The sequence below is a fragment of the Dendrobium catenatum genome, unplaced genomic scaffold (assembly GCF_001605985.2).
Source record: "Dendrobium catenatum unplaced genomic scaffold, ASM160598v2 fragScaff_scaffold_390, whole genome shotgun sequence".
NCBI lineage: Eukaryota > Viridiplantae > Streptophyta > Magnoliopsida > Asparagales > Orchidaceae > Dendrobium > Dendrobium catenatum.
This window is the reverse complement of record NW_021318852.1, coordinates 777,485-802,656: the sequence shown is the minus strand read 5'-3', so window position 1 is coordinate 802,656 and position 25,172 is coordinate 777,485. Positions and strand designations below refer to the sequence as shown.

Genomic DNA, 25,172 nt, shown 5'->3' with positions numbered 1-25,172 from the left:
CCCGCCCCCTGTTTCCAGAAATGGAAGCAACAGCATTCACTTACCAAACCCCGTGATGAGAGATAGAGAGAGAGGGAATGGGCGAGAGAGTGGGAGTGAGCGAGTGATAGAGAGAGAGATAGCAAACGGTGAAAGACTGCGGTTTTCTAGGGTTTTTATATTTCTCTTCGTTCTCTGCTGTCGTACTCTCTCTCATGGATAAATGCGAAGACTCCATGATTGCCCGCGGGTTTCCCAATGAGTTGCGGGTGCTAGCTGTCGACGACGACGCCTTTTCGCTCAAAATGCTTGAGCGGCTCCTCCTTGAGTGCGGATACAAAGGTCCGGATTTTTCGAACTTCTTATGTTTGCTGATTGATTGGCTTAGTAGTTTTCGCTTAATCTTTGCTGATTTGTCTAGTTTGTTGGTAAATTATCGTATTTGGGTTTGTTGACGTATGGTGAATTACTGTAGTAGGGACTAATGAGACTTAGGTGGCAGAGTTAAGAAAAAATGTAGGATTTTGAAATTTCAGCTGTTTGATGGGAGGAAAAATAAATGAAAAGCAATTTGTTGTGGAATTTGAAACATCTCACTTGGGGTCTATGTGGTTGCAAGTAATCCTATTCTAAAGTAAATCAAATATATGACTTCTGAAAATCTTGATGTTTAAGTGGAAGTAAATAAAATGCAGAGTAAAATTTTAATTTATTTGGAATTCACTATCTAATTCATTTTCATTTTACTTGGAATCCATTTTATTTTGGCAAATGCTAAATACACCGCTAGTGTAAAGCATCGTACGCCATCGATGTCGTTGTCCGTCTCTATTGCCAGCTGTCGCCTAGAGTCACTCCCATTTGTTGCCCACCACCACAGACACCTATGGCCTGCCACCATGACCGCCATCACTACTGCCAGCCCGCCTTGTTGCCAAATTTTATATTGAATTAATTTTTCTTTAAAATAAACACATAAAATAAACTTATGCATTAATAATAACATAACCAAAGAATTCAAAAATATTTTTAATGTATTATATTTACCTTATAATGTATTCATTTTATTCTACATTCTTTTTCAATAAAACAAACATATCCAACTGGCCAACTTCTTTAATCTTGCTCTTTGAGATCACAATGATCCCTTAAAAGTACAAATCACAAGCTCTCTCAATAGCCACAAATACAAATACGAACAATATAAGGTATTAGAGAAACAATAAGACAATATCAAGTGCATGGCCGCAAGGAGAAATCTCACAATGGTTTTTTAAATCAAGCAACAACTTATCTCTCCAAAAAAAAAATTTCTATCCCACCTCTCTCACTAATTTGTTAACTTTCTCCTTTCTCACTAATTTGTTAACTTTCTCCTTTCTCGTGCTCTTTTTAAGATGAGAAAAAATATTTTTATATTTAGTGCCTCTAGAAAAATCCTAATTCAATAATAAAAACAAAGTTCTATGTGATTGTACAATAAGATTTATATCATACAGTATGATTAGTTCAATCTAAATCATATCCCATCGGCTCTTAATTTTAGTTGTTTACCTAGACTAATTAAGAAAACCTATCACATAATATGATGTGCATCATTCAGTCATTCATTTAAAATTTGAATTAATTTAATTAAAGTAATTAATTTGGTGGTTTAGCTCAAATAACACTGATCATATAATATGATTTTTATTGTATAGCATGATTAGTTCAATTTTTGAAAGTTTGTAATTAATACAAATTTTTATCTTATTTAGGAATATAGATTAATACATATTGTGTATTTGTACATTACGATATAATCATATAGAGGGATCCGTTATGATTTGTATTAATATTAAAAAAAAAAACTTATTTTGACTTAAACCTTTTGCACGCGTGTGTGCGCACATTATCTTGTAATATTTAAACCTGAACACATATAATAAAGATTCATTAAAAAATAAAAAATAAAATTTTGATTCCTTACTTGAATTATTCTGGCTAACTTGATTTCCCCAACTTAATTGAATTTTCAATTGCTTTGTTAACTTTAGCTTCAAATAATCTTCAAATCTTGTGTCTACCTAGAAATGTACTTAATATTGTGAATTCTCTACCAATGTATACCTACAATGTTAGTACTAAACATCTACAACAAATATATATTAATTAAAAACAGGTTTATCAAATTATGTTTGTGATCATTAAGCACTATAAATATACGTAGACTCATAGGTAGCAGTAATTATCCAAATATGCTATATGTACTTTACATTATTTAAAATACCCCTGAACTCTAAAAACTTGCCACCAAACAACCCTTAGTGAGGGTGTTGAACCATGTGTTTTTTGTAGCAAACATAAGTTCTTTTATAAGCTAATTGAATATTAGTTAATGTATGATTCTTGTGGATATAAAGATTTTAGTTTCAACAAAGCGATAATAGTGTCAGCAAATAAAGGATGCACCTTTCTAGAGGGCCAAAGGCTTGCCTTAGTGAGGAGGCAATCAAATAGGTTTTCCTGCCATTGGGACAACTTGTCGAGGGCCATGGACTTACCCAAAAAGAAATCTATCTTTAAAATTAGCTCTTTACCTCTACTTGTGAATTCATTTTAGCAATTGTGTGAGAAAAAATGCTTTTAATACTTCATTATGTTATCACTATATGTGCATTTATATGTCACTTGCTTTTCTTTGATAGCTTAAGTTGCTTGATGATCCTTATCTTGGTATTTTGTGATCAATTTTGTTAAGAGAGACGACTATAACAGTTTTTTAATAGTCCTCAACTACTAATATTGAAATGGCTTGTGGTGCTTTATCAATTAATACCTAACAATTGTTGTTTTCCTTGCCTTTGGAAAATTTCTTTGGATTCCTCTATAAGACTTCATGTGGACAGTTCTGATTTGCTCTTTATTCCTCTTGATTTATGGTCAATTGGATTCACAATTCTTCTTGCAATTCTAGTGTCCCATATATGATTTCTTTATTTGCTTCTTGTTAGATGATGACTTTTCCTCTTTAGTGATAGATAATCTTTGGTTGTGTAAGTTATACTTGACTGTTAGCAAGGCTTCTACTCCATGAGAGAATATAAAATGCATCTATTTTATTGAAGATAACATAGTTAGTTGTAATGCCCAAAGCCCTGCAGGCAACATCTATCTTATTGAACTCGTAAGTTCCACTTTTGAAGTCCGACTCTGCATGTCCTCAAGGCGGGGATTGACAAGACTTCCACCTTGTGCTAAATTACCACAATAATAATTTGAGCAGAATTTTCTAACCAAGCAAGTTTGCAATCAAATATTTGATCTTGATACTCACAATGATATTTTATCTTATAAATGCAATTGCAAGTCTTAATAACATATCCAATCCTCTACAAACAAACTAGCAAAGTTGATAAGGTCAAAATCAATAAAATGAAAGCATTCAAACACCCCTATGATGTGCGCAGTCATCATGCATCATAATCAAAGGGGTCAACTTCAAAAAAATTAATCTCTCATTTTTAAATACAAATAATTCAGAGACTCGCCCCCCACTTAGGGCTGCAAACGAACCGAGCCGAGCCGAGTATGTGAGTGTTCATGTTTGTGTTCATTTAATATCAGCTTGTTCAAGTTTGGTTCATGTTTATTCGAGCTTTATTGTTTGTGTTCATGTTTGGTTCATTTAAATTTATGAGTGTTCATGTTCGGTTCATTTTCAGTTCATGTTCGTTCGTTTAGTGCTTATCGAGCTTGTTCGTGAACATATTTAACGAATTTTTTTTAACTATCAAACAAACACGTTCATGAACATATCTATGAACAAACATATTTATAATAAAAGCAATTGTCTATGTAACAAAGGCAATGATTATTTATATTTATTAATTTTATAGTCAAATATTAATTATTTTTATCGATTTTATTCACGAGTTCAAAATCGAACATGAATCGAGCTTTTATCGAGCTTCTTATTGAACTTGTTCACGAACTTCAAATGATGTTGTTCGCGAACATAAATGAGCTGAACGCATTAGTGTCCAAGTTTGTTTATTTAAGAATCGAGTATTTAAAATATTGTTCAAGTTTGTTTGCTTAGTTAATTAAACGATCACAAACGAGCTTTAATCGAACCGAACAACGAGTAGCTCGTTGAACGTTTGGTTCGCTTGCAGCCCTACCCCCACTAATTGTCATGTTGAATGTCAATATCAATAAGAGGGAATCTTATTTTCATAATGCCCCCAAATTCCATAGCTAATCATTTCAGGCTTAAATTCTGGTAAACATTTAAAATCAAATATAATTAAAAAAAATTAAGTGAAATTAACTGCCTCAAATTTTAAGTAACAATCATCCACCCTTCGCAATTATTTTTGTGGGTGACAAATTTAAAAATAACTTTTAGCTTATTAAGAGCTCATATATTGTCAAACGTATCACTGTGTTTACTCTCAAATAATCTCTCTTTAATAGGACATGACATGTGTCCTCTAATCGATTATTCTATCGCCAAATGATACTATAGAAAAACCATTATGATCGGGGCCCTCTGACTCAATAATTGTCATAAAATTGCATCATTAAATTACGGTTATGGCCAGAGCCGATAAGCACTCTAATGGCTTAAAAACCTTTGAGTTGTTAATCATAGAATGCACTTGATAGGGAACAAAGCTTTCTATTAACTATAATTGACTTAAAACTATCTCCTTAGAAAAATATTCACCTAAGGTCTATAAAGTCTCCTTAGACGATACAACCCATAGCTACCAATAAATATTTTTTGGTTAGCTTAGGTGAACTATCTTTTTTGACAAAGTAGACCGAGGTCCATGAGAACTTGGGGCGACATGGTCATACGATCTTAATTCTCTTAGGAAAGCCAATTGTGAATTTTAGGAGCCCACAATTAGTTGTCATTTTCTCCCTCTATGGAGCACCCTCTCCACAACCACTTCTATGTCCCGGATAGCGCATGCAAAGGATGTAAACACTTCATAAGCTCTTGGCCCGAACCCAAACCCAAACTTGAACTCGCCTAATCCATCCCTTAGGGCAAGAAATCAATCTTTTTTAAGTTAGTGTGAATTTTTTTGCATATTATTATTATTAGTTTTTTATAAGGCATAATATCTCCTTAATTTTTTCTCTTACCTTTGTTCATTTAAGTATTATCCATTATGATACTAATTAAGTAAATGCAACCACAAAAGCTTTCAAGATTATATGAATAATAAAGAGGTGCAGCTGTAGCAAAGATAAAGGCAAATACAGAACAGAGATAATTTGGAGAATTGGAATTGTAATTGTTACAACTGTAGTTACTATGAACATGGTATTTATAATAACAGAGTAACATGAGGAGATTAATGGCTAAGATTTAAAGTAGGCATCTAATGAATACCGCTAAAGTAGGTCAAGTCCGTTGAGGAGCAGGGGTTAGTGGAACAGCTTTCTGCAGATAATGATGCCGCATATGCCTGATAACAAATAGATGAGAGATACCATAAGTATGTTGAGAGAAGAAATTAATCAAATCAGAAATGAAGTAAAAGAGAATATCCATTACTCTCCAACATATAGAGAAACAGATCTAATGGGCAACTCCATTCTCCCCGCTACATGTGAAGCAACACCATGTGCATCCCTTATAATTACAATCACACCTCATGATCTTACTTCAATGGATTTTCATTTATAATAATTACTTTAAATTTTATTTAACCAAACTTGCTTGCTGGTGTTATGATAGCGCAGTTTGAAACTCTTACCACCATCTGTGCAAATAACAAGGTTTCTCTTTGAGTTTTCATTGTAATGGAGTATGAAATTTATACTTGAGGGTAGAGGTTATGAAGAGGATTATTCCGGAATTAATCTGTTGCAAAGAAGTTGAAACTTCACTTAGTTTGGCTTGGTGACTAGCCTTTTCTTCCGTTTGGTAAGCTTCAAAATTATCTTGTGTTTTCTTTTATTGCACTCAAATTAGCATTAGCTGTTGTTTTCTTCCTCTCCCAAGCATCCTCAGTGATGGGGACATCAGCAGCGATTTCGACACATGTACCTCCAGGAAATGCCGGAGATCGACGGCCACGATCATGATCTATATTTCCATCATTTTATGTAGTAATTTATTTTTATTTCATGTTTTTCCGTTTTTGCCCTTATGAGTATTTGATAGTTATTGTAGCCCAAGGGGCATTTTAGTACTTTACTTTCTTTGTCATTTTGAGGCCTATTTATATGGCCATTTTCTCATGTAATAGTTTAGTTTTTGATGAATGAAAATTTAACATTTCATGTTCTCTTTGTGAGTGCAAACCTCCACGATCTCTTAGTGAGTTCGTAGGAGAAGCTAGATCTCTTTGTGAGTTCTAGGTTCTTTCTTGCTCTATTATTCTCTTTCATGTCTCTTGACCTCATCGTCATTGTGGGGATTTGGATTGGAACCTCTTGAGGAGGAAGTATTTGAGGCAATTGTTTTTCTTTTCCCTTTTTTCTCCCTGCCTCCGGCCTCTTTGGGACCAACCAAGCATTTGGCCGCCGGCCCCTCAACCCTCTACCGCCGGCCAGCAGCTGTTGCCGGACCACCCAGCCACCGGTGGCCCTCTCTGTACCCCAGCCGCCGGTCTCCTCTCCACGCCGCCCCATAACAACCTCCAAACAACCCACCGGTCACCTGTTGTCAAAACAAATTCAAATTTCACTTGTCAATCGTTAATTTCCTTTCCTTTTTACAAGTTCACCTAGTAGAAAAGTGCCTAATTATTTCCCTAGGCATTTATTGGTGAATTCCAACGTGCCAAGAGAAAAATCCTTTTTGGAAACCTTCGTATTTTAGCCCAAATCTGAAACTGAAAATTCATATTTTGTATGACAGTTATTTATTCTTTAGAGGGCCCACTTAATTAAAATTAATTGCCCTCTAAGCTCCCCCTCATGGCCGGCCATCCTTGGCTCTTTTCTCTCTCCAATCCACACTTTAATCAATAATTAAATATCTCCTAAATACCTCCCCATCTATCACGGGATTTCAGTTTTTTATTTCAAATTTGAAATGTGAGATTTGAAAACAAAGCTTCCCTATTTCCTCTAAATTAAAACTCAAATCAGATTTCAGCTTTCTTTCCTCCCACTAAATAACATCTCTTTTCCTTCTCCCTCCACCACCCCAAGACCGGTCACCTCCTTTTCCCTCTCGGGGACTCCTTCAACCCTAGGCAAGAATGCATGGCGGACCCCGAATTTGAATGGGGACTTGTGTTCGACGCTCACGGCAACCTCGACATCCAACGATCGCCGTTCTTCGATGCGGGATTTGATTCCGACGACGATACCGTTGGAGCCTACTTGGATCGGATCCTACCGACTTTCATAATCGTCATCGACAAAAAATGTCCCGACTCCGAGTGGATCATTGACGGCCGCCACCCGCTCCTCCACATCCGGCTTCTTTCCCGGCGACGAGTCCTCTCAAGATCACTTGTCTACTAGTAGCATCGCTAAGCCTACTTACGATTCTCCTCCGCTAGCCACCACTTTCAAAACGAGTGACGGACCTCAAGGTGAATGATTTATATCTTAAATTTGGGGCTTTGTCATAATTGGCTATTTGCATTACCTAGATCTTTGGTTATTATTTTGCAAATTCTAGTAATCTCAACGTGTAATCTATTGATATTGCTTAATCTTTCAACGCTATATTCTTAAACTTTAACTTGAGCAAACAAAGAGTTATTTGGTATCAAAGTAAAGTTCATCACTTCTATTAATATCTTAATTGCAATTCTTGTTTATCGCATCTTGTTTCACATCACTCAGTCTCTCCACAACCCACCCCAATAGCCCAAGCAAAACTTCTATTCACTTTGGAAGCTCTTGGCCCCAACCTCCCACACAAAATTGAGCCCTCTTAATCCATCACCTTCTTGCCTTCACTCCTCTCACCACCTAACCACAATCCCTAGATCTTATTCCACATCTTAGGGGCTATTTAGCTAGCTTAAAAAGGAATGTAATGTAAAATTAATGCAGTGTATTTGAAATACCTTGATTTAGTTTGGATGAATGTAAAATAAATACGGAAATTAATTTTTTTGTTTGGTTTGAAGTAAAATAAATACAGTGTAAAGTCCAAAGATAGGGTGGTTAGTGGCGGTGGCAGGCAGTGATGGCAACCAACGGCAGTGACCAGCGCTGATGGTGGCTGGCGGCAATGGTTGCATGAATGTAAAATAAATACGGAAATTAATTTTTTTGTTTGGTTTGAAGTAAAATAAATACAGTGTAAAGTCCAAAGATATGGTGGTTAGTGGCGGTGGCAGGCAGTGATGGCAACCAACGGCAGTGACCAGCGCTGATGGTGGCCGGCGGCAATGGCTGCCAGCCGTGGCAGCGGCGACAGCAGTAATAGTGGCGTTTAGGGATGGAGGTGGCGGCAGTAGGCGGTGGTGGCGGTCGGCGGCAGCCGGCAGTTGGCAATGAAGTTCTAGTATATTTGGAAATCACGCAAATCTGATGAATTTCAAATACACCAAGAATAAATTAGAGGAAGAATTCCAAACACACCAAAACTTTACAGTATATTTTGGTTTACTTCAGATCAACATCAATATTTTTCAAACTCCTGCATTTAGAATACTTTACACTCATTTTAATGTAAACCAAATAGCCTCTTAAACTATTCTTAATTGAGCCCTAGTCTTCACCAAAGTTGTCCCAAGCTAGATTTTTCTCTTCAGCTAACCCATAATCCTTTTCCACCCTTAGGTCTAACACTCTGAGCCTCCTTTTTTTCCACATCAACTCACCACCATCATAAAACCATCAGTTGCACCTCATTTATCTCACCACTAGGCGCCCTACTATCTATCAATTTTCATTGCTTGCTTTACCTGATTTGCATGATTTATTTGGCGTGCAGGAAGAGATTACCGACTCTTGGTTATGCTAATTATAGGTCCATTGATGATGTAAACATGAGATATCTTAATTTCAAACCGTATGATAAGGCAAGACATAATTAAATTTTGAAAATATTCCCACAATAACCTTCAAGTACTTTAATAAATTAACTGCAATGAATTAAATAAGTTAAATGTTGTTGAATGCGATAAATTATTTGATGCAACGCATCAAATCATCCATAAGCAAAGCCCTATGATGGTTGAAAGTTAACTGAAAGGTGGCTCTAAGTTGGATCTTATCCAAAGATCCAAGCTCATTTTGGCTGGGCTTTTCTAGTTTAAAAAATTTTAAATTGAAGAGGTGGAACCATTCAAGTTATTTTGTAAGGCTTTTCCAATAAATCAAGTTCAAACTCCACATGAATCAAAGAAGATTTCAATAAATTTTATGCTAGATCCAGGCAAGGTTACAACAAATGTTTGTTTTTGTGTGAAACTTTGTGGTTGAGCACTTGAATAATCTTTGTAATGAGGTTTTCTTCTTCTTATCCTATTATTATCTCTCTCTCCCCTCCATGCCTAAACCCTAAAGGAAGAAATCCAGAAATCACCTGAAAGCTCTTGGCCTCGCCATAGATCCTAAATCCTAAGCTTCTGAGCTCTCAGGTTTCATCCTTACACAAACCCTAAGCCAACACCGCTACCTCCACAAGCCTCCAGACTCCAGTAGCCTTCCCTCTCCATCTACAAAGTGTTATTTACCCTAAACCTTTATCATGCCTCTTGATCTATCCCCTTTTCCAATCATTACCCGAGTCCCACATCTACCTTAGTTTCATAATTAACTTCCTTCATCAAGGTAACCTCTAGGCCTCCACAATTAACCCACCCAAATCTAGCCCTAGCCTCATTCCAAGTCCTCAAGTGTGTACTCAATGATCTTCTATCTTTAGAAGAAAGATCAAGCAATTCCACTATAAAATCCACCACCACCGTTCCACTATAAATTCCACCACAACTCTACTGATATTGGCTGCAAGTTCTTACCATTTAATCCAATCTAAACAATCTAAATATTTTCAATAAAAGGATGATGAAACAAACTTGATGCTACTGAGATTACAAAACACACAAGAAAAAGAATGATAAAAAGCTTGTGGATCTCATAATTGTGCTTGGATATATTTGTTTTGAAGTGGTGAGCTTGTGTGATAATATTTTTTAGAAACGATTAGAGGTGACAGTTTATTTTCTTTGATATGAATTTGTCAGGTAAATTGAATATTTTGAAGGTTCTTTTGGGCATTAAGAATTTGAGCAAAATAAAGTGAAAAAACTGCTGAAAATCTCAAATCAACGAACATTGATTTAGAATCAACTCATAAATTACTTGTAATTCATTTCACTTCCTTTACTTTCCCCTAATCATAACATTGCTCAAGTATTCATAAACAATCTTAATTCTTTTGCAGTTACCATTGCCCAGCATGCACATGATGCTTTGAAACTGCTAAGAGAGAACAAAGATATATATGATCTTGTGATTAGTGACGTTAAAATGCCGGACATGGATGGGTTTAAGCTTTTGGAGATTTTGGGCCTTGAGATGGACTTGCCTGTAATTAGTAAGCAAATAACCCTCCAAAATAATTTCATTCTCTTGTTATTTTATCACTGTATATCCTAGTACCAATTTCTTTTGCAGTGCTCTCTGTAGATTGTGATTTTAAGAGTGTGATGAAAGGAATAATGCATGGAGCGGTTGACTACCTTCTTAAACCTATACGGCTAGAGGACATTAAGGTCATCTGGAAGCATGTGGTCAGGAAATCATTAAAGGAAAAGAAAGGTTCTTATGATCTTTGGAACAAACTGGATCATGCAAGGACATCACAAGATGTTCCGATAAAAGATTTCAAGAGCCATGGAAAGGAAAGAGATCATGATGACAGTGATGACTCTGATGATGAAGCGACTGCACAAAAGAAACCTAGAGTTACATGGACCGCTGAGTTGCATGCTGAATTCATCAATGCTGTCAACCAACTAGGGCTTGATCGTTAGTAAACATTCATGCATTTTATATTTTCCATGGTTATCTTTTGTAATCTTAAAACCATTCTTCTTTCTCTCAGGGGCAGTACCAAAGAAAATACTTGATATCATGAATATCCCAGGGCTTAGCCGTGAGAATGTAGCCAGTCATTTACAGGTTAGGCAAAATACCAACTTTTCTTAAGTGCTATAAATCTAAAAATGGTGTTTTGCTTAGTCTATCTTAGTAAAATTTGTTCATTCCAGCTCTCACTGATGTAGCTTTGCCTTTCCTGATTATTCATAATCTAGTTACATGGTCAAACTAAAGCAACTTTTTTTTGGCAGAAGTATAGGAGAGGTCTTAAAAGGAATGGAATGGGACTTAGCGAACACTTCAATACTTATGCTGGCACAAGTGTATATGCTGGGAGCTCAGATTTCATGACTCTTAACAGTCGATGTTCAGCCATCAGCTTCGAAAATTTTGGTGTCAATGGATGCAAAACTATGCTTGCACCTTCCACGTACTATCCTGCTCAGCAATTTCCTAGTGGCCGTGCTACCATGCAACCAACATGGTTTACTCATCCTTTTAACGGTCAGAATGATTTGAATCGAAAATATGCAAATAATACAAAGTCAAGCGAAGTGATAACTGGACCACAACATTCAATTAATCCACAAACAGACCAATTTGTAACTGAAAACCCAGGTCTTATACGAAATTCCTTAGTGATGAATGCACCAACTCAAGCATATAATGACTTAGGCTTTCAGTCTTTCCTTCGAAGGTCAAATCAACTGAATTCTTATACACAGACTTGTCAACTTCCTTTGCCCGCTGATCTAAACTCTTGTCTAAGTTCAGCCAAACAACTCGGATATGCAGAAGGAAGTCCAAAAATTGGCACATTGTTCAGCAATATCCACTTGGAAGGATGTGATTCGGATGACAACTTGTCGATGGAGTTGAATACAATGCTTCCCTGTAAGTAATTTAAGGCCAGAACATTAAGTTGTTGGGTTCATTTTCCTCTATAATGTTCGATGCAGCCATCAACTTTGATTGTTTTCTTTGCGGATAACCATCTCTTCTTCATGCAGCGGAACAAAAACAGCAGCAGTTTAGTTCTTGCTCTGGGTTAGATGTAGAAATGGGAGCAATAAATGACACTTCTTTGGTGGATGCTTACAGCAATATCAATGAAAATCTCAATCAAAGAAGCCCTTTAAATTTTACAACTGTTTCTGCAAGGAGTTCTTCCCCTGAAATTATTGCATGTTTAAATGATGTTGCATATGAAGATGATCTTCATGCAGCACTCAGGCAGGTATGTCGATTCGTTCTTCTAAGGGAAAAATCATTTTCAACTCTAACCAATGCGTTCATGGGTTTTCTTTCCTGGAAATGTCATATAAGGCATGCCTAATTTCTAGTTTGTTAAATTATACTTATTAAATTATATTTTAAATTATACTTAGTAAATTATAAAAATATTGTTTTCTGCTTCCAAATTTAATTAGTTCATGCTCCATTAAGTATGCTATTAACTCTATTCCTATATGCTATTAAGTATGCTATTAACCAAATGACCAAATCTTTTCCAAAAATAATAATGCATGTTGTTCTATATCTCCATGAATCTAGGAACTTTTGCTTGCATTGTATCATTTGGTCTACGTACCGGAACTGATAACATTCGAGATTATGCAGGATTATACACGAAAGATCCTTTTTTGGCTCTCTCTTCAGCCCTATGTCTCTTATCCCTAGGGGGTCTTCCTCCACTGGCAGGTTTTTTCGGAAAACTCTATCTATTCTGGTGTGGATGGCAGGCATGCCTATATTTCTTGGTTTCAATAGGACTCCTTACGAGCGTTGTTTCTACCTATTATTATATAAAAATAACATTCTAAAGATTCATAATTTACTCACATTATAACCCCTCCACATTCTTTAGAAAGTATGAACAAAGTGCACACTGCTCAGAGAAAAAGAACTGGTGAATCAAAACCAGATGCATCTTAATTATTTAAGGTATCATTCTGAATAACTTAGCCAAAATATGCAAAAAGAGACAATTAGAAATATACATTGACTACATTGTAGTTCCCCCTATGGATGCCCACCAAATTCCTAGTCCAATTTACAGTAACTCAAAGAAGTAAGACAAATCAAACAATGTTCGTCAAATTTCTTGAAAAAAAAAATGAATTTAATGTATCTTATGTTCATAAAAAACATATCTTTAGATCCGCTTGTTGTATTTGTTAGCATACGTCAACCTCTGCTGCACTAAAAAGCCAAAGGGACCACTAGGATGCTCAGCATTATCTCTGCTCCTCTGCATATAACGCCTCCATACTTAGACCGAACTAACGGCTCTGCATTATCTAACAGCATGTCGGTTGTCTTCCTATATTACTCACCATCTAAGATTTACTTCAATATGAGAGTTTGCATATTCAGCTACAGTATTCATAACGTTCTCCTCTTCTATGCATCTGAGTTCTTCAACACTTTTATAAAATCTTTCATGGTATCAGAGCCTGTGCTTCACCGCTCTTAGACCTACTCACATTCTCCCATCCTCTCTTCCAATGGCCGATCAAGCTTCATCAGCTCCGATTATATCAAACTCCTCTCCCTGCAGCCATGGCAGAAATGATGATACATGCGCCCCTGAAGTTCCTTATGAACAACCTCAAACTCATTGTTCATACGCCACCATAAACAATTACACTATTTAGAGACTCCAAGTATATCAACTTTTCTTTGCCAGTGGTTTTGAGAAATACCTCACTAGGGAGCATGCATGTCCACTTGAAACAACTTCTACCGGAGCAGCCTCAGATCACCGGTTGTGGTTACTGATTGATCAAAACCTCATCTCGGCTCTTCTCTCAACCATCTCACCAGCAATCCTTCTCTATATACTCTGTCTCTCCACTTCACACGACATTTGGATGACCATTGAACTTCGTCTTCAGCCCACGAACGTGTTATTCAACTCAAAAGCGAACTTCATCGTATTCAGATGCATGACGCACTATAACCCAATATCTTGCTCAAATCAAATCTCTAGTGGATAATAGAGCTGTTGTCGGATCTCACATTGATGTTGAAGACATCATTATGTACATACTCAACAGGTTGCCTCCCTCATACAACTCTTTCAAGACTGCAATACGCACCACCCTGGAAACCTTATACTCCCTCTTATGTAGTGAGGAGATCAACCTTCAAGCTGAGCTACAGAGAGATCTCATCCCTCCTTCAGACACCTCCGCTCTCTACTCCTCCAGGAATTCGGCTCGTGGCTGCTCCTCACATCAGAACCATGGCAGAGGTCATAACACCCAGTTCTGCCGCCCAACAGTCAATGTCAGACCCCCAACCTCTTCTACAGTACTGACTCAACGCCCTTTATGTCAGATATGTGGCAAAATTGGGCACTCCACTCTATTATGATGGCATTGCTACAACCCACAATACGCCCCACCTTAGTCTTCGTCCATTCGTGGCATGTTCACTTCCCACAGCCTTCCATTAACATAATAGGTTCTAGACTCGGGAGCTTCCAACCATCTAACAGTAGATGTCAACAATCTCCATCACTCACTGCCTTATCAAGGAACAAACTTTATTTCAGTAGAAAATGGGACATCCTTACCCATTCAACACAGCGGACAAGACCTTCTTCCACTCTCAGACACCAGCTGTAAGCTTCTTCTTCATCATCTACTTCATGTTCCCTTCCCTCACTTTCGCACAGCCTCCTTTCTATTCATAAATTAACTTCCGATAATCCTTGTACCATTTCATTTAATGCCACCGAAATTTATCATAAATGACTCTCAAAATAATCATGTTCTAATTCGTGGCCGTAGTCGTGATGGCATCTACCTCATCTCAACCAGTCCACAACCCACCTCGCTCACTCTCCAAACAAAGCTGGCCTCAACATCTCTCTGGCATTCTCTCTTGGGCCATCCCAATCAGCAAGCCATCCGCAAGTTATCTCAGTTCATTCCATCTTTATGTCTGTCGTCATCTCATGTTTTATGCAAGTCTTGTAATGTGGCTAAAAGCCACTAACTATCTTTTAATTCTGATTTACATAGTGCTTCTCAACCTTTTGCCCTCATTCATTCAGATGTTTGGGGGCTTGCTCCTGTTTCTTCCATTTCAGGTTATCGCCATTATGTAATTTTCATAGATGACTGTATGCAATATAATTGGCTCATTCTTATGATTTCAAAAGCAGAAACTCTATCTAAATTTTAAGCTCTAACAAAACTCATTCAAGATCAATTCAATAAAAACATCACTGCACTTTTGATTCGACGCAGGTGGCGAATTTAGCAGTCATATGTTCAAGAAATTCCTCCTCGATCATGGTATCACCCATCAATTCAGCTGTCCCTACACTCCTGAAAAGAATGGCGTTGTCGAACGCAAGCATCGTCATCTCCTTGATACCACTCGTACCCTCTTACATGCCGCTACACTGCCCCTACATTTTGGGCTGAAGCGTTGCTCACCTCAAACCACCTTATAAACAGGTTATCTTCAAAAGCCATCAATCTTAAAATTCCCTATCACTTACTCCTCAACAAATTTTCGGCTTACACCCATCTCAAAATATTTGGTTACCTATGCTTTCCCTGGCTCCAACCACTTGCTCCTAGCAAACTCCATCTTCGCTCCCATGAGTGTCTATTTCTAGGATACTCTCCCTCCCACAAGGGCTATAGGTGCCACAACATAAAAGCAATAAGATTCATATCTCTCGTCACGTCGTTTTCCATAAACACATCTTTCCCTACAATCATTCAACCATATCTTTTACCAGCTCCCACACTCCACCACCTACCTCTCCATTTTTACTAATTCCCCATTCCTCCCTATAGACCCCTTCTCAACTTCCTACACCTTCCCTCACACTATCAAATCCCTCCTCTCCCAACCAACCACACATGCCTCCAGTCAACTACAGCCGACTCACGGACAAATACTGTAGTTGCCTACGAGTGCTGAAGGTCAACACACAATTGGCGTGATGAATGGATTGATGTGCCTTCAATTGCTATAGTTTCTAGTTCAAGGGAGTGGCCACTATTTTTGAAAATATAGGGCATCATAATGGACACAGTCATCAAAGGTTGAAATGATTGATTCTTTATTTAAGCTGACACCAAAAGAATGATGATGAAGACATCGTTAGGTAGTTACCTATTAATTTCTACTTGAGTTTTGGGAAGAGAAAATCATATCAAATCATTATTTTCAAAGATGTAATGAGTGAGTCTCAGTTCAACCAGATTTCGAACATTGAGTTGAGGCTTGTAAGTTTCTTAGTGAACAGTCTTCATGAACTCAACATGTAACTTACGGGCAAATATCGAAGCACTACGACAAACGCAAATTTCTACGAGCTACAGTAGAAAATATGTCATACACCCTGCGTGCGCCTATAATCAAAATATAAAGTAACTATATCAGGTGTAAATGCCGATGAGTTACTGTGGGAAACTCATCATGTATATGACAGGACATCTACAAGCATCTATAAATGCAAAGAATGAGATTCGTTAGTGCACTACAATCCACCTGTAGAAAGCAACAAGTAATGTACGACAGTCTATCTATATAAAACGGGTTAACACAGGACCACGATAGACACGAACATCTACGAGCCGTCGTAGAAGACCCGCTAATACTATACAAATACCCCTCATATGTGCACTACAATTTGTATACACAAACACCGAGAAATGTATGTACAATCATACACCCGCATTGGCCCCGGCAAGCGTCTTGTAGGAACACACGTGACATCTAGGGATACTGTGTGGGTCAATAAATTTGAACTCAATCCTACTAAACAGGTAAATAAGAGTCGACAAGGTTCAGTAAATAATTATAAAATGCTCCCAAACACTCGCATGGCCATGAAGAGCGTGTTGTAGGAACACATGTGATGTCTAAGGATGCTACGCATGTTAATAAATTTGAACTCGATCATCTTAAGCAAGTAAATAGGAGTCGACAAGGCTCAACAAATAATTATAAAATGCCTCCAAACACCCATATGGGCCCCGACGAGCGTGTTATTGGTATACATATAATGTCTATGATGATGCGCGGGTCAAAAAATAAACCCAAATTCGATCTCAATCCTTCTATGCTGGCAGATAGGAGTCGACACACCTTGAACCATCAAACAAATATACAATCACGATATCGACCGACATATTTGTTTTATACATTCATGTAAGGTCTTCAAGATTGATAACCAAGAAAATTCATTCAGAGGCATAAAGCCTATAAAGCCCGATCCTCTGTCAACAACTAACAGAGTCGATATGGTTCAATCAATAAAATACAATTTCCCATAAAACACCCCAATGATGGTTATGTTGAATGTTTATATCAACCAGAGTGGTCAATTCCAAAAAATTCAAAATACTCCCTAAATACTCAAATGCCCAATACTTAAAATCCAAAAATTCTAAGAATCATTCAAGTTTAGAATATTTTAAATTGAAATAATCCATAAAATCACTTAAAGCAAACCTATCCACCCTCCGTAACAGTTTGTCAAGATGGACAAATTGAAAATCACTTCAACTCACAAAGAGCTAATGTCTAGTCAAGAATATCATTAGGATTCAATCTCAAACAGTTTCCTGCCAGCAGAGACGTGGCATGTGTCCTCTAATCGACGTTTTTTTCCATCAAATAGCACCGCAGGATAAACGGTTATGACCGGGGCTTTCTAAACCGAGTGGTTTTCCGTCAAATGACACCACTAAGTTACGGTTATGGCCAGAGCCCATATGCTTTCCAATGTCAACAAATCCTTGAGATATTAATCAATAGGATATAATTGATAAGGTACAAAGCCCTCTGTTAGCTAAGATGAATTCTGATAGGAAATACTTGAGTTCGTAAGTAACCCTAAGGTAATACTTGAGTTCACAAGCAAAACTAACCCAAATCGGTGAACAAACAGCGACTAGACTGCTGTCCACAGCAGGAAAATAATAGCAAACTGCTGTTTACAGCAGAAATCCAGAGGAAAACTGAAGGAAAATTCAAAGCAAGACTTGTATTCCACTAGACGATGAGTAAAATAGAAAAGATACAATTGTTCTTCAATCCAAGAGGAAGAACAACTCTCCAAATCTCTGGTAATGCCAAGAGCCCAAAGCAAAAGAACCCTAGATCTCATATTACAATTTAAATTCAAGATAATCCTAATTCCCTCCTATTCCCCTAATTAACATCAAAGAAGAATTACAACTTACCTAATCAGCCATTACATTTAAATCTTTCCTCCCAAAGATTGCATTAAACCCATTATGGGGCCCACGGGAGTTCCGCCCCCCTCTCCCTGTTTCTTCCGCCAAACAAAAAACCTAGACCGGTCCAGGTTGGACTAGACCTGGACTGGTCCAGCCTGCCCCTCCTAGGTCGGCGTAGGAACAGGCGCAACATTACTCCCCTCCCCAAAACTCACCTTGTCCTTAAGGTGAAAAGAGGGAAATTGTTCTTTCACTCTTTCAAATGGTTCCCAAGTAGCGTCGAAATCAGGTAAATCCTTCCATTGAATCAACACTTCTTTATTGCCCTCTTTATCATATCTTACCCCTATAAGCTCAAGGGGTTCTAAAGCCACTTTCAACTCCTCCGTCATTGATGCTAGTAACTTTACACTAACTGCATGCTCTCCTAGAGCTCTCCTCAGCTGTGACACATGGAATATCGAGTGTATGGTAGCGGAGGCGGGTAACTTCAGACAATACGGCACAGCACCGATCTTCCCCAATATCTCATAAGGACTAAAATACCTCGGAGCCAGTTTCTCGTTCTGCTTGTTAGCCACTGATTTCTATTTGTAGGGCCTTAGCTTCAAGAACATCTTCTCCCCCACTTCAAATTGCATGTCCCTCCTGTGTGAATCCGTCTCTCTTCATAATTTGTTGTGCCCTCTATAGATGTTTCTTCAACTTTTCTAGCACCTTGTCTCTTTCCTTCAAGTACTGCTCCACTAACGACACTGGTGTGCTTCCCTTCCCATAATGCACTAGGTGTGGGGGGTCTCTGCCATACATCACCTTGAAAGGCGTAATTTGAGAAGCAGAATGGTACGAGGTATTGTACCAATACTCGGCCCAAGGTAACCACTTCGCCCACATCCGCGGTGTTTCTGCGGCAAAATACCTCAAATATATTTCCAAGCTCCGGTTTACCACCTCCGTTTGTCCGTCTGTCTGTGGATGGTAGGCAGTACTTCTCTTGAGAATCGTGCCCTGCATTCTGAAAAGATCCTTCCAAAATTGGCTAAGGAACACTTTGTCTCTATCAAACACAATTGACTCAGGAACCTCATGTAATCTCACCACTTCCTTGATAAATGTTGCCGCTACTGATACTGCGGTGTAAGGATGTTGTAAGAGAATAAAATGGGCATACTTGCTAAGTCGATCCACCACTACAAAAATGACTGTGAATCCCTCTGAGCGGGGGAGGCCGTCAATGAAGTCCATAGATACTTCCTCCCATATTTTGTTTGAAAGTGCTAATGGTTGAAGTAGCCCTCCTGGTGCCATCGCCATATATTTATTTCTCTAACACACCTCACTCCTTGCCACCTTCTCTTCCACATCCTTATACGTCCCCTTCCAGTAAAGCTCAGCTGTCAGCCTTCTATATGTCTTCTGTACCCTTGAATGCCCCCCAACAGCACTGTCGTGAAATTTCTATAGTAAGTGGGGAATGTGTGTTGATGTTCGTGGCATCACGAACCTCCCCTGATGTAACAACTTCTCCCCCTCCAAATAGTACCCTGAATGGCTACTACTATCCTTCCTCAAGTCTCTTTTTATTTTCTTCAGCTCCTCGCTCTGAAGGTTTTCTTCTTTGATGGCCCCCCAGTTAACCCTCAGTGGTACTGAGACTGCCAACTCCTGAATTTCCCCAACACATCTGGATAAGGAATCGGCCGCCTTATTTTCCACCCCTGGTCGATACTGGATCTCAAAGTCATAGCCCAAAAGCTTTGACAACCACCTCTGATATTCCTCGGTCACTATCCGTTATTCCAACAAGTATTTCAAACTCCTCTGGTCCGTACTAACAATGAAGTGTCTTCCCAAAAGATAAGGACGCAATTTCTAAATGGTTAGGACGATGGCCATCAGCTCTCTTTCATATAATGACTTCAATCGAGCCCTGGTCGATAACACCTGACTGAAATAGGCTACAAGCTTGTGATCCTGCATCAACACTGCTCCCAAGCCATATGTTGACGCTTCAGTCTCTACTATAAAGGTCTGGCTGAAATCTGGAAGAGCTAACACTAGGACCGTCGTCACGGTTTTTCTTAATCTCTCAAAGCCTGGGTTGCCGCCTCTCCCCATAAAAAATTGTTCTTTTTTCAATTGCTCAGTCAAAGGCCACGCGATGGTACTGTAGCCCTTCACAATCCTCCTGTAGTAACCAATCAGATATAGGAAACCCCTCAACTCCCTTATGTTCCTAGGCCTTGGCCAGTTCTGCATGGCCTCAATCTTGGACTGGTCGACTGTCATTCCCTCTTGAGACACCACATGTCCCAAATATTCCACCCTAGACTGGGCGAAACTGCACTTCTTTAGGTTAGCTTTCAGCTGATGTTCCTGTAGTATCTTCAGAACCTCCTTCAAATGCTTCAAGTGCTCCTCCATTTGGTTGTACACCAAAATGTCATCAAAAAAGACCAGCACAAACTTCTTGAGATGCTGCCGGAATACTCTGTTCATCAAAGAATGAAAGGTAGTAGGGGCGTTAGTGAGCCCGAAAGGCATCACCAAGAACTTGTAATGCCCCTCGTACGTCCTGAAGGCCATCTTCTGAATATCCTCCTCCATTCTGATTTGGTGGTAGCCTGACTTCAGGTCCATCTTAAAAAATACTACTGCTCCGTGCAACTCATCAAGTAACTCGTCAATCACCGGAATAGGGAACTTATCCGGTACTGTCTCCTTGTTCAAAGCCTTATAATCCACGCAAAATCTCCAACTCCCATCCTTCTTCTTGACTAATAGGACGGGGCTAGAGAAAGGACCCACGCTGGGTCTGACTATTCCTGACTCCAACATCTCCCTGATCAGCTTCTCGATTTCATCTTTTTGAATTTGAGGGTAGCGATAAGGTCGAACACTAATTGGTGACACTCCATCCTTCAGAAGGATTACACGCTCCTGGTCTCTGGGTGGTGGTAAGCCCTGAGGTGGCTGGAACACCTCCTTGAACTGATGTATGAGCGGTTGCACCACCAGTGGAATGTCTCCCTCATCCCCCACACTCACCCTCTACAAGAGCTACAGCTCCACCAGATATCCCCCTCCCACCTCCTGTATGAATCTGATCATGGATTTGAGAGATACCCCAACCTTGGTCAGGCCAGCATCACCCTGAATCGTCCTCCTTCCTCCCATCACCAGTTCCATCCTCAATGTCCCCCAATTGATCTTGGTCTCCCCCAATGTTTGTAGCCACTTCATCCCTAGGATGACGTCAGTACTCCCCAATTCCAAGGGAATGAAGTCCTCTCTCACCTAGATCCCCTGAATCTTCAGCACTACCCCTCTACAAACTCCTCTACCCATTTCCACCTTTCTCGTGCCCATCATCACCCCATAGCCTCCTGTATCCACTAACTCCATCCCCATCAGCTCAACGATCTGGGTGGAAATGAAATTGTGGGTTGCCCCACTGTCAATCAACACCATCACCTCACGGTCAACTATCTTTCCTTTCACTTTCATAGTGTGACTCGGAGTGAATCCCACGACAGAGTTCAGAGAGACTTCTGTCACATTCAGGTGCAACTTCTCCTCCTCCTCCTCTTCAGATCTGCTCCCAACTCCCTCCTCGTCTTCCTGGTCTTCATAGATAATGAGAACCTGAAGAGTTCGGTCCTTGCACCTATGCCCCGGCATGTACTTCTCATCACATCTGAAGCACAACCCCTTTGTCCTCTTATCCTGCATCTCCTTCTTTGTCAGCTTTTTTAATCATCCCTCATTTCTCCCGCCAGTTTTCTCTTTTGGTGCTTCCTTCAGACCCCCTGGAGCTGCCCCTTTTGATGGTAAGAATGTGGTAGTCATCTTGTATGATCCCCCTAAATAGTTCCCTCGAGCTCCTCTTTCTCATTTCTTCTAATCTTCCACCAACTGCGCCAGCTCCATAGCCTTCCCTAGGTTCCTCGGCTCCAGCACCCTGAATGTTGTACGTATCTCAGGTTTAAGCCCCTTCATGAAGTTCCCTTCCAGGGCCGACTCTGAAATGTGATTCAATCTGCTAGCCAAGTACTCAAACTTGTCCCAGTAGTCTGCCACAGTCCCCTTCTGAGTCAAAGCAAAGAATTGCTCATAGAAATCTCCTCCCCTGTCATCTTGAAAAAGCTCCAATAAGCAATCTTTGAACTCTCTCCAGCTCCGGATGGGCTCCCTCCTGTCACGCCACTGAAACCATGCCAAGGCTTTTCCTTCCAAACACAAACTCGCTGCTATCACTTCTCGTCCTCTGTCAACCCGTTGACAACAAAGTATCACTCCACCTTGTAGATCCAGCCATGTCCGTCTTCACCCTCAAAGACGGGCATCTTCAGCTTCCTCACCCGTTGGTCTCCCCCATTTCCCCTGAATCCTCCATAACCTCCCATTCATCAAAAAAGAGGTGCTCCCTAACTGTCACGATCTTCCCTCCGACGGTTATACCCGAAACCTTCATCGTATTTCCCTCTGCTCCTTTCAAAATCAGCGCCCCGGCGATGAAATTCTTCCCTTCTCTCGACGAAATCAGTACCCCTCCGGTCATTTCCCAAACTCATCTCCTCTCTAGAAAATGGCTCTACAGGTGGCATACCGTCCTCCCCCTCAATGACCTCCACTTCCGGATTTCTCCTCCCCCTAAATGGGTTCGGATTTCCTTCTACACCATGGCTTCCGGTGGTCTCTCTTGCTTCCGATGTCGTAGGATTTGTCTTCAACTCCAATAGTTTCTTCAACATTTCTTCCTTAACTGTGAATTTCCCCTCTATCCTTTCAATGTTGGAGGTTATTTGAGTTTGAAAGTCAAAGAACTTTCCCTCCAAATCTGATTTTAGTTGACCGATCTCGCCTTCCAAGACCTCTACCTTCTTCCCGGCCATCTATCTTCCCAAGAATCATGAAAATCTTCTTCCGGGAAAAAAAAATTCGCTGAAATTTCAAGATTTCAGCCGCCGACGGTCCCAAATCGATGCTCTAATACCAATTTGATAGAAAATACTTGAGTTCGCAAGTAACCCTAAGGTAATACTCTAGTTCGCAAGCAAAACTAGCCCAAATCGGTGAAAAAAACACCGACTAGATTGCTTTCCACAGCAGGAAAGCAATAGCAAACTGCTGTTTACAGCAGAAATCCAGAGGAAAACTGAAGGAAAACTCAAAGCAAGACTTGTATTCCACTACACGATGAGTAAAATAGCAAAGATACAATTGTTCTTCAATCTAAGAGGAAGAACAACTCTCCAAATCTCCGGCAACGCCAAGAGCCCAAAGCAAAAGAACTCTAGATCTCAAATTACAATTCAAATTCATGATAATCCTAATTCCCTCCTATTCCCCTGATTAACATCAAAGTAGAATCACAACTTACCTAATCAGTCCTTACATTCAAATATTTTCCCCAAAAAATTGCATTAAGCCCATCATGGGGCCCACAGGAGTTCCGCCCCCCTCTCCCTGTTTCTTCCGCCAAACAAAAACCTGGACCGGTCCAGTCGGCCCCTCCTGAGCCAACATGGGAACAGGGGAAACAAATTCAAGTTTGTCCCCTTAGACAAACATCCACCTCAGGTCTATAAGGTATACCCTTGGACGAAGCAACCCATGACTGCCGACAAGAATCCTTCTATCAGGTTGGGTCGACTATCTCCTTTGACTAAGTATACCAGGGACCATGATGGCCCGGGACAATGGAATCAAGGGATCTTGATTAGGTCCATTATCCATTCCCCCACCATCTGTTTTAAGTATAAGATGTTGAAATTTTTATTTTAAAAATTCAATCTCACATCCCTTAAACTCATGCTGCTACTATATGCTAGATAACATGCATTTCTATGTATCTGATTGATGACTAGCCTTAATCGAAAGTTCTCTCTTGTGATCGAGAGGGGTAATTAACTATAAAGGCTAGCGCCTATAGGAAACTAGAACTCAGATCATAAAGTCCTCGCAAAATGAGGGTGAAATCTTTGGGTAGTGTCTTATCTACAAACCCAGCTGCCTTCCCAAAGTTTACCCTGTAACTTAATCCATTAAAACTCCCCCGAAAAGCAAGCGGGGAGGCCGGGGCCGAATTTTTGGAGCCCACATTAATATATTATCAAACTCAAAATGAAGGTGACTCGAACTCTATTAGATGGCAAAAACATGTCTCAGCATCATGTGATTTGTCATGGGCCAACAGAACTTGATCAACATTTATCAAAACGTAACATCAACCCTTGGGCTGTAGAAGAGATGAAATGTACTGTAAATGTGACCATACAAAACTAATTTGCACAAAGTCTGTAAAGATGTTTCATGATTGACAAGGTCTGGCAGTTCCTTCAGCTTATATTCTGTGCCCCACATTGAACTTTATATAATGTTATTAGCATGATGGGATATAATTATGTCTATTCAACTCACATATTACATTGCCATATATAACATATAGATATATTAAATAGCTGTGGGTTCAAAAGATTCACAACCGAAGGCAACAGAGCGCGCAGCTTATGTGTAGTACTGTAAATTTCATCTGTAAGTCTTGAGCACAAAATCTCAATTACTTGGAGCCTCAGGTTTCATTTGGGACTGTTTTTTTACTTCTTAAAGCAATTTTTTTAGTTTGAAAATTAAAATTTTTATACTAAAAAATTGTTTTAAGAAGCAGTAAGAAAGTCATCCTAAACGAAGCCTTGGTCATAGGTTTTGCTATTATGCTGTTGGGAATGTCTTATTTCTCTTGTTGCAAGTTAATGTTTCTTATCAAGTTAAATATAAATATCAGCATACGCTGACTTGTCTTCTTACTTTCATTTGATTAATCCAGTTTAGTAGATCTTAAGTTTAGAAGCCTGCTGCTGGAGAAATCATAAACTGTGGCTGCTCTTCTGCCATTCTGTTTTTCTTTCTCAATATCCGGTTGATTCGTGAATGATTTAGCTTTATATTAGG

General features: G+C 39.3%; 1 protein-coding gene and 1 long non-coding RNA gene across 4 annotated transcripts; one reads left to right on the top strand and one right to left on the bottom strand.

The window, feature by feature from the left end:
• Positions 1 to 25,172, top strand: LOC110109669 (two-component response regulator ORR24). 3 transcript variants are annotated; one of them, XM_020840855.2, is made up of 7 exons: positions 1 to 321; positions 10,343 to 10,495; positions 10,588 to 10,929; positions 11,006 to 11,082; positions 11,253 to 11,895; positions 12,012 to 12,238; positions 25,048 to 25,172. In XM_020840855.2, the coding sequence occupies exons 1-7, from the start codon at positions 195 to 197 to the stop codon at positions 25,060 to 25,062; spliced, it is 1,584 nt and encodes a 527-aa protein (XP_020696514.1). In that variant the 5' UTR covers positions 1 to 194; the 3' UTR covers positions 25,063 to 25,172. The 3 variants fall into 3 exon arrangements, with proteins under 3 accessions (XP_020696514.1, XP_020696513.1, XP_020696512.1); XM_020840854.2 differs by having other exon boundaries at positions 10,576 to 10,929; positions 11,256 to 11,895; XM_020840853.2 differs by having other exon boundaries at positions 10,576 to 10,929.
• On the bottom strand, positions 12,912 to 13,831 carry LOC114579446. The gene is made up of 2 exons (XR_003700417.1): positions 13,707 to 13,831; positions 12,912 to 13,555 (listed from the first exon to the last, which is right to left on the bottom strand). It is a non-coding gene; the product is annotated as an uncharacterized LOC114579446 (long non-coding RNA).